The sequence below is a fragment of the Pteropus vampyrus genome, unplaced genomic scaffold, assembly GCF_000151845.1.
Source record: "Pteropus vampyrus isolate Shadow unplaced genomic scaffold, Pvam_2.0 Scaffold207, whole genome shotgun sequence".
NCBI lineage: Eukaryota > Metazoa > Chordata > Mammalia > Chiroptera > Pteropodidae > Pteropus > Pteropus vampyrus.
The window spans coordinates 1,743,674-1,752,565 of NW_011888988.1; the positions used below are offsets into that span (position 1 = coordinate 1,743,674).

General features: G+C 51.7%; 1 protein-coding gene and 1 pseudogene across 1 annotated transcript in view; one reads left to right on the forward strand and one right to left on the reverse strand.

Moving 5' to 3' along the window:
* The window catches only part of LOC105300311 (laminin subunit beta-3), a 37,896-nt gene extending 29,828 nt beyond the window's left edge, over positions 1–8,068 (reverse strand). The window contains exons 1-3 of the mRNA XM_023537967.1: positions 7,896–8,068; positions 6,513–6,577; positions 5,555–5,709 (exon numbers count right to left, since the gene is read on the reverse strand). Of these exons, the coding sequence (XP_023393735.1) occupies positions 5,555–5,709; positions 6,513–6,540 (183 nt within the window). The 5' untranslated portion in view covers positions 6,541–6,577; positions 7,896–8,068. The remainder of the gene's footprint in view (positions 1–5,554; positions 5,710–6,512; positions 6,578–7,895) is intronic.
* Positions 927–1,044, forward strand: LOC111746997 (annotated as a pseudogene).
* Positions 8,069–8,892: the final 824 nt, after the last annotated feature.

The window sequence follows — 8,892 nt, forward strand, 5'->3', positions numbered from 1 at the left end:
ATTAAGAAAGCAAGTCTTAGAGAAGTGAAGAAATGAGTCCAAGTCTACAGAGCTAGGAAGAGAGGAGACAGGGGTTTCTGTCCCAGGCTATCTGCCTCCAAACCTTCTCGTCCTGTTATGATTCAAGGAACACATGGGCCACCTCATTTGGCAACCATGGGAAACTGAAGGGACCAGACACTCTCTCTCTTCTCCCTGGGAAGGGTGGCCTCGACCTCAGACCAGTGCTCTATAGAAAGAGGTGTCCTCCTAGACCTGGTGCAGAAAGTCGATTCGTACACCTGGACTCCTGCAGGTTCTTCCAGTGACAACGATCCCTTCAGCTCTTGATGGCTAAGAAATGAGACAGGTCTACTAGACATTGCCCTGAGACTTCTAGTGACCTGAACCCCAGGAGCAGTGGGGTGAGAGGTCAGCCCAGCAGAGCTGCGAGGCCACCCAGGTTTGTGTCCCGGCCTTCCCACCACACCTTTCCCCTTCTCTCCTTCCAGATCTCCACACCATATTCCCCGGCCTGTAACAACCAGGACCCAAGAATCTCACATTCTACCAACTCGAGTTTTGCTTCCCTCTAATAGTAACTATTTTCTCTATTGTCCCTTTCCATTTTCTTCTATCCCCTCAAAATTTACTTATTCTGGATCTAACTCTCTTGGGACCCTTTGCAAAATCCACAGCTAGTTTTCTCATAAGCATACCCTTGCTTAGATATAAACGGTTGATAAAGGGTGTTTGCATTTTAAACAAGGAACTCAACAATGCTTCATCCAAAAGAGTGAATCCCCAATCTGATAGTAAGAGCTTTAGGGAGTTTCAGACCTGCCGAGAGCTTGTGGGGAGCGTGAAGGTAGATACTTCGGAAAGAGACAGGCTCAAAGTCCTCTGAGAGCAAGGAGGACAAGGTTCTTAACATTTACATGAAGATGGTCTATGGCCATACTACCCTGAACATGCTGATCCCATCTGATCTCAGAAGCTAAGCAGGGTCAGGCCTGGTTAGTCCTTGGATGGGAGACCACCCAGGAAGACCAGGTGCTGTAGGTGTAAAAAATAAAAAAATAAAAGATTGTAAGCTGACAAGGTCCTTGCAATCTGTGAGGTCAACTAAGGATTGCCTTGCCCTAAAAAAAAAAAAAAAAAAAACAAACAAACAAAAAAAACATGTATATGAAGATGTTGTTCTTCTTACACATTAGCTAAGACACGGGACAAGAAAACAATCAAAGAAAGGCAGTGGTTGTTGGGGTATGTGTTGGGGTGTGTGGCATGTGGGTATGGGTGCTCTCTCGTGCATGTGCGTGTGTGCGTGTGTGTGTGTGTGTGTGTGTGTGTGTGTGTGTGTGTGTGTGTGTATGTGTGTTAGAGAGAAGGGGATGACCACTGGCTATTGCTCCACAGCCTGTTTCCAAGAGATAAAAATGACAGCTGTTTGGTTTACACAGCTAATTAACCTGAGGAATGCACTCTGTAAGACTCTTATTAAGGCGGCTGGGTCATTAAGTTTTCCCCTGTGAACGGAGAGAATTGGGGATAAATAAAGCATTTGGGGGAGCAGACACAACATTGGAGGAGACACTGTCAGGAGCAGAAAGAAAGCTGGAAATCTTCCAGGCAAAACCCTCTAGTTCCTGAGGTGCATGCACCAGCCCAGAGATGACCAGAGGGCACACATGGCTCAGCCCCTGCCAGTGCTCATCTGGCAGGGACCACAGTGGACCCTCCAGAAGCTCACGGAGACGCTAGAGCTGAACAAATGTAAAGTTTGACTGAACCAACTCTTTCATTTCATCGATGGGGAAATGGTGGTCTAGAGAGAAGTCATGACCTTTGTAAGGTCACATTTCTATTCTAAGTGCCAGAGCCAGGATCAGAACTAGAGACTCTTCGACCCAATGGGGGCGGCTTTGCTAACCTCGACTGCTTGCAGATTCTCTAACAGCCCACTGCACATCAGATCATCAGCGGTCACCTTGGAGGCGGAGACTGGGCTGGCCCAAGGACGGGCGATTTCACTAAGTACGTGCGTGTCCTGATCAGGGAAGAAATGCTCAGGGGTGTGATTCGAAGACGGGGTGGCCTCTGCGTACAGACACAGGTCCCTGAAGGTGCGTGAGGGAGGGAGATGAAACATTTAGTATCTTCCAGATGCCATGCCGGCGGTCACGTGGCTCAACTCACTGAAGCGGCGCTGTCATTACTCCTACTTTTTAAATGAGGGGCCGAGGATCAGGGGAAGCACAAAAGAGAACAAGGGCAGGAACATGTCAGAGACATTTCATTCACGCTTGAGCTTTAGGAGTCAGCAGTGCAGTGAGTTTAGGCACAGGTTATGCAGGAGCTGGAGGAAAGGGAACAGGAGAGCGGGGTGGGACTGCGGCCTCAGGCCATTTAGGGCAAGAACTGCCCGGGCCCAGGCCGGATGGTTAATGGGGAGTCAGGGCAGGTGAGCCCAGAAAGGCGAAGCTGAGCAGGAGGCAGGGGGAAGGCGCACAAGGCAAAGCTGTCTAAGGCCCAGGTCCATTGTAAGGGTTGCAATATGGACTCAAAACCCACAGAAGCAAGCCCTCGAGGCCAGCAGGATTTAGCCACTGAGACAAAATTAGGCAGAGGAGGTAACATGCCAACAAGCTAAGACTGGCCCACAAAAAAAAAAAAAAAAAAAAAAGGAGCCACACTCTGAGATCAGGAGTTGAGACAATTTTGGAACTGGAAGGAGTACGCGCTGCTCCTGTAACTCCCATTACACTGAGTTCCCACCGCGCCCCCTGGGGAGGGAAAGCATTGCAGAAATGCCCAAGGTCATAAATCCCTATTACATTTGTATTCGTGCCGCATCAGTAGGCAGACAGCAGGTGCTGGGTGATTTGGTGCTGAGCTCAGGGCTCGCAATGTCACCCCTGTACAGAAATAGAAAAGAGGCACTAGCCAGTGGCTTTGACTTAAGGAAGGTGCGTATATGGGGGTGGGCGCTGGTAGACACGGGCCAGCGGGAAAGGGTAAGACAGGAGTCAGTAGGAATGCAGCTTCGCATCACGCGGCCCTCATTTCCAGCCGGTGCCAGCCAGTACATCCCGCATCTCTAACTACTCAGAAAACTCAACACCTATGTGTTTCCATCAGAAGTCTGGGGTCCCAGCACATACCCGATCCTTCCCAACAGCTCAAGGGGACAACAAGAGCCACCTCATGGAGTCTGTGAAAATTAACTGAGATAATGAATATGAAACTTTTAGTATGATACCCAGGACATACAGTTGCTATAATAATAATAATAATAATAATAATAATAGTAATAATAAAATAAACTTGAAAACTGATATTAGAATTCAGTTGAGTTCAATCTGGATTCCTAATTTTCATCACCCAGGCACTGCCACACCCGTGAGGGTTCAGGGTACCTTCAGTGTGTGTGTTCATTGCTGGCAACCGATGGCCTCTAGGAGGTTAGGCAGACAAGGGGGAGGAAAGGTGAAATCAGGCAAGGCCAGGAGGCGGAAGGTAGGGGGAGAGAAGCTGCTTCTCAGAAGTCAGCTCCTTCCCAAAGGAAGCCAGAGCAAGGAGCGATCCTAAAGATCATTTCATCGAACACTCACTCATGGATAGGAAAGCAAGCCTTGGAGAGGGGTGATATGTGGCCCACAATCTCACCACGAGTGGCAGACCTGGGGCTACACCCTGCACTCGAGGTGCCCTAACTTCTACTCTTTCCAAGAGAATCCACGGGTTTATAGAAAAAGAAAGAAAAAGCCAATACTTCTCAACTTTCACAGCAGCAAAATAGCAGACATTTATCCATCCCCAGGGTTGCAAAAGTCTAGACTTCTCTTTTGCAAGCACCCTGTTTCACTGGGGGAGAGGGGGTGGCTTGAAAGCAGGGAAGGCAGTTGGCTTTACAGGGCATCCAAGAGAAGCAAAGGGCAGGCCAAGATGAAGCCCGAAGCCCCAGGCCTAGAGGGAGGGAGGCGGTCCAGGCAGAGCTGGGGCCAAGGGGCACCCCGGCACAAAAGCCTCAGATCTCTCCTTGCTTCATCTCCCAGACGGCAGGTCAGCCTAAAGAAGGGAATCAGAGGTCTCCCTGAAATCTTTAGACATGGCTCAGTGGCACAAGATTTGAGGGTTTGTGGTAAAGTGCAGCTAAAATCATTCTACTACCAGAAAAATTCAATACTGCCAGGTCCCTGATGCTTGTGGAGTAACCTGGGCCCATAGGGAGGAGTCGCCTGATGCTGGCCATCTTACCCAACACAGTCAGACGGGCTTTCCCATATCCAAGTGAGTGAGATGCAGAAACCACAGCCATCTCTGCTCTCAGCACCCCTAAATCATGACCCAGTACAACCTGTGATTAAAAGTTGCCAAGAGAACACTGGGGACAGTGAGCCTCAGAGGCAATATCAGGTACATAACCAAGGTCCCAAGGACAAGGACGGTCTGTAAAGAGGAAACCACAGATAACCCGAGTCTCCCTCACATCAATCAATCTCTCTCACTCCGTGCTCTCTCGGTCTCTCCCCAAAGGCTGTGGAGAATCAGGGCAAACCACCCCCTCATCCATTCCTCTGTCTAAACCTGTGTTTTGAGAGTAGAAAAATGATCCAATGAAACAGGCAGCTGGGCAACAAGAAAACACTGAGAGATTTCGACTTCGGTGAACACAAGGAGCAAAGAAAGACCCCAACTTTGTTGAAGAGAAAAGAAAAGAAAACCAAAGTTCCTACTAAAAAGCTCCAGAGGCCACGGAGAAAAAAAATCGCAAGTTCTGAACAAATCGGTTGCCTACATAAGCAATGTTAATTGACAGAGCTTGAAGGGTTCGAATTCTTGGATTCGCTTAGCTCATTTTCTTAATTATGAACTGAGCCTCTGAACCTCTTCACTAACCTCAAGTCACTTCCTTGTTTATTTAACTGATCTATGTCCTTTAACAACAGTTTGAATGTTTTTCTCTTCGCCTGTGGTGATAAAACATATGGCCCAAGGAGACAGAGACGTTAATAAGATGGCTCTTCATACAGCATAAGTCCAAAACACAGAAAGTAAACTCGAGCTTACAATCATGTATTCTACTCCTAGCTCTGTCCACACCCACAGCCCAACGCTGGCTAAAGAGATGGTGGCAACAGAGTGACCGAGGCACAACTCAGTTCATCTCACAGCAAGACACGACCCAGTGCACGCGTCCCAGCACCTGTGCTCTGCCACCCTCGACTTTGTCCACCAAAGATGGCACATTAGAGTCTACGTATAAAGGATCGATATTTAACTGATTGTCTATCCCTAAGACTTGAAATACTATCCTGCGCATGCCCAAGGGCTGGAAAAACACTCCAGCTTTATGGAGCAGAAGAGAGAAAAGAGCAATTCAGTTAATCCTGAGTACCTTTCCTCTTGCCCAGCCTTATACTTCTCCTGCAAACCCCTCCCCTCCACCCAACTACCACAGTGCATGGGGCCAAGTATACTCTAAGTAAGTATTCAGTGAATAATGGCAGGCTCACCCACCCCACCCACTTCACCTTCCTCCAGGCCTGGAGGTCATGGAGCTAGGGCCTACCTCGCCATACTGGGTGCAGTAGGTCTCAGGCCTGGTCAGTCCACAGGTGGACGAAGCTCGGAGAAACCGGGTCCTCCCAATGAGCAGGTCTCCGACAGGTGGATAGCAGGCCCCACGGGAACAGGCTTGCTGGGCACACAGGAGGCTGGGCAGGACTGAAATCACAGGGGTGCTGGGGTTCAGCTCGGAGAGAAGAGGGTCCAGTTGGCCACCCCAGCATCCCCCAGGGAAGCAGACAGCGACAAGATGAGACTCTCTCTTTCACTCCTGCTCCCGCTCACTGGTGGTGGTCATGACTGCCATCCTGAGGCTTTTAGATAAAAAAGCTGATTTCATATTCTGTAGCTCCCCACTTAAAAAAAAAAAAAAAAAAACAAGGAGGAATGAAACACTGGCAACCAAAAACCTGAAATGCGGGGCATCGTGCGTGGCTTTTAGAATCACGCTTCAGGCACACACGTGGCCGCCAGGGCACGGCCCACGACACTCCTCACCTGCGGCGTGGCCTCTGTCACAGCCCAGAGGAGGACGGGCCGCCTGCCGTCCATGAAACACTGGGAGAAACCTGCATTCTGCTCCTCGGTCAGCAAAGTCGACCCCACGGCACTGTGTGAGCGCCCCGCCACCATGCGCTGGGATGTCACCGCTCAAGCCCTGGTGGCTCTGGAGCCCCCATGGGAGACGGTGGGAGTAAATCGCACAGAGCACTTGGGGCCACGGATCACTCTCAGGTAGGAGGAAGATAGTTGGGAGCCTCCAAAGAGGGACAGAAAATCACCTTTCCCAAAAGCCTAAAGGAGCAGAGCCACCTCACAGGTGCTGCCACCAGACAAGTGTTCCAAACCTGAAGGCTACGGGTGACAGGTGATGCTCGCACTTTGGTTAACTGTCCCCCTACTCGTAGCTGTCGGCTTCCTGCCATACTACAGGGCTTGGAGGGATGGGAAGGGACACTCACCAAAGCACAGGAGGAGGAGCGGCCTCATCTTCAGCCAACGGGGTGATCCCCAGAGAGGACCTCACCTGGAACAGAGCAAAGCAGCCTGGGTAAAATGGTGCAAACCTCTAGGGCACCCCTTTTCCATTTCTGGACTCATGTTTTTTCAGAAGACTTTACCTAGGGACTTGACCAAGGACACCTCTGAGCAGTAGGTGCATTTGTAGCCAAAAACTTGGAAAATGCCAGAGCCTCGGACTCCTATCCCAACTGGCATGTGATTCACAGGTGCTCGGGGAAAACGCCATCCCCTCCCAGACTTCAGCTTCCTCCTCCAGAACGGCAGGGAGGAAGATCGGCCGGCCCTGCCCCACGAAGTCATAAAGACAACGTGGGGAGCAGGAAACGGCTGGCACTTTGCAGGGGAGGAACCGCAGAGAGGTCTGAAACCTCACTGTTGCCAAGAAAGAGGCCCGGCCTTTCTCAAGGCCCGGCCCGGCCTACGGGCCCAAAGCTGAGTGGGTCAAAGCGGCCGAGGGTCTGGAGGCGAGCCTTCTTCTGCCATTGGCACAATCTCCAATACCACTAAGGGCCACCGGCTATGGTGGCCACAACTCTGGGCAAAGCAGGCAGCTGGAATGTGATAGGCAGAAAAGCATGCCTGGTACTATTAAAAAAGTAAGTGAGGATTTTACCAGAACTGGAAGCAACCCAAAATGTTTCTAATTATGGGCTGGGGCTGTGCAGAAGGGGTGGGGCTGGGATGCCACAGAGCAGGGATTCTGAAGGAGGCTGGCTATGGATTCTCAAGAGAGGCAGGCAGACCTGCCCTGCTCATGCCTGGAATGGGATGCTCGCTCTGCTCCAGTGACAGCCAGAAACTCCTTTGGCTGGGGTGGGGGGATATGGGGCCGGCAACGTTATGGCAGAGAGGGAACTAGGGCTCTCCTGGAATCTTTAAACTATACACCCTCATGTTTTGAAATTGTTCTGGATCGACTCCCCAAAGAGTCAGGGGCCTAGAGAGGAGACAAGCGACCTGCGGTCATACAGCTAATCGCGCCCTAAGAGGGAGACCTGCCTTATTTTCTGGGTTTCCTCCTCTCCCACCACCAGAACTAGGGATTCTGAGCAGCAAGCTCGGGCCTGGCCTGCCAACCCCTCCCGCTTCTCTTTGTGCTCAGCCCTGGAGCTGAACCTGCTTTCTTCCAAGTCACCGAGATGCTTATCAGACGTGAGAAAGCAATCCAAACATGGGCAGACATTTAACCTAGCCTTTGCAGGTGACTCGCTCAGGTGGGCTCACAGGAAGAGGAAGAATTAGGCCTGCAACCAGGCCCCAGACACCCAGAGCACACCCTTCTCCCCGCCCAGCCCCGACCAGGCAGAAGGCAGGAAACATACCTAGCTCACTGCTACCGCTGTTTGTCCTCCAGATAGCCTCTTTGAGAGCACCCCTTGAATGTGGGGGTCTCTTCTCCTGGCTCCCAGTTTTTAAACAACGGCCTCACCTCTGGAGACTCCCACTGCAGGGCGGGCCTCAGGAATCTGGCAGCCGGCACGCCCATCTGCCGTCACTGCACCCCCCACCCCAGGGCAGGACTGGACAAGTGGGTCCCAGAGGCCTCGCAGCAAACCCCGCTGTGCCCGCCCGTGGGTGCCTTGGGGGATTGAGCAGAGCACTGCAAACCGAAAGCACTAGGCAAATGTGCATGACCGTTCCAGACCAGGATTCAGAGGGCGGGAAGGGTGCTGGCATCTGTGACAGCTGCTGTACTTGATGTTCTCCCGAGACCCGGAGGATCAGCTTCCTCTTGTGCCTGGACCACCCTGGATAGCAGACCAAGCAGAGGACACAAAGATCAGGGCTTGAATTAGGATGTTAGAGCCCCGGGCCTGCCACCAGGCTGGAAGGTGAGAAGACCCAAAACTCCAGGACCTTGAAAAGCACCAGACCTTCCCCTCCCCCCAGGGAAAACGAACACAGTGGAAAATCCCTGCTTCCCAGGGAATCTGGAGGAGCCTTAAAAGGCTACAGTTCATCAGGAAGGGGTCAAAGCCCAACTCACCCAAGGAAAGCTTAAGAGGAATGAACAGGAATCAAGTCTAAATGCCTCCCCTCCGGCTCCCTCCCTGGGCTGGCAGGGAGCCCTAGGACAGGTAACCCATGAGTCACTGCCCCCGGCTCAGGAGGGCTGGTCTTTTAGCCTCGCCCTCCCTGGGCAGGAATGCCAGCCCAGAGGGCCAGAAAACAGACTTGACCACAAGTGGTGGAAGGCAAAGCCAAAGCATAACTGGACTAACTTGCCTTGGCCTGCTGCCAGGCCTGGGAACACAGCTTCCTTTGCGGGACCCTGGGTGGGCTCCTGGCTCAGGACTACCGGGCTGAGAGCCACTGTAA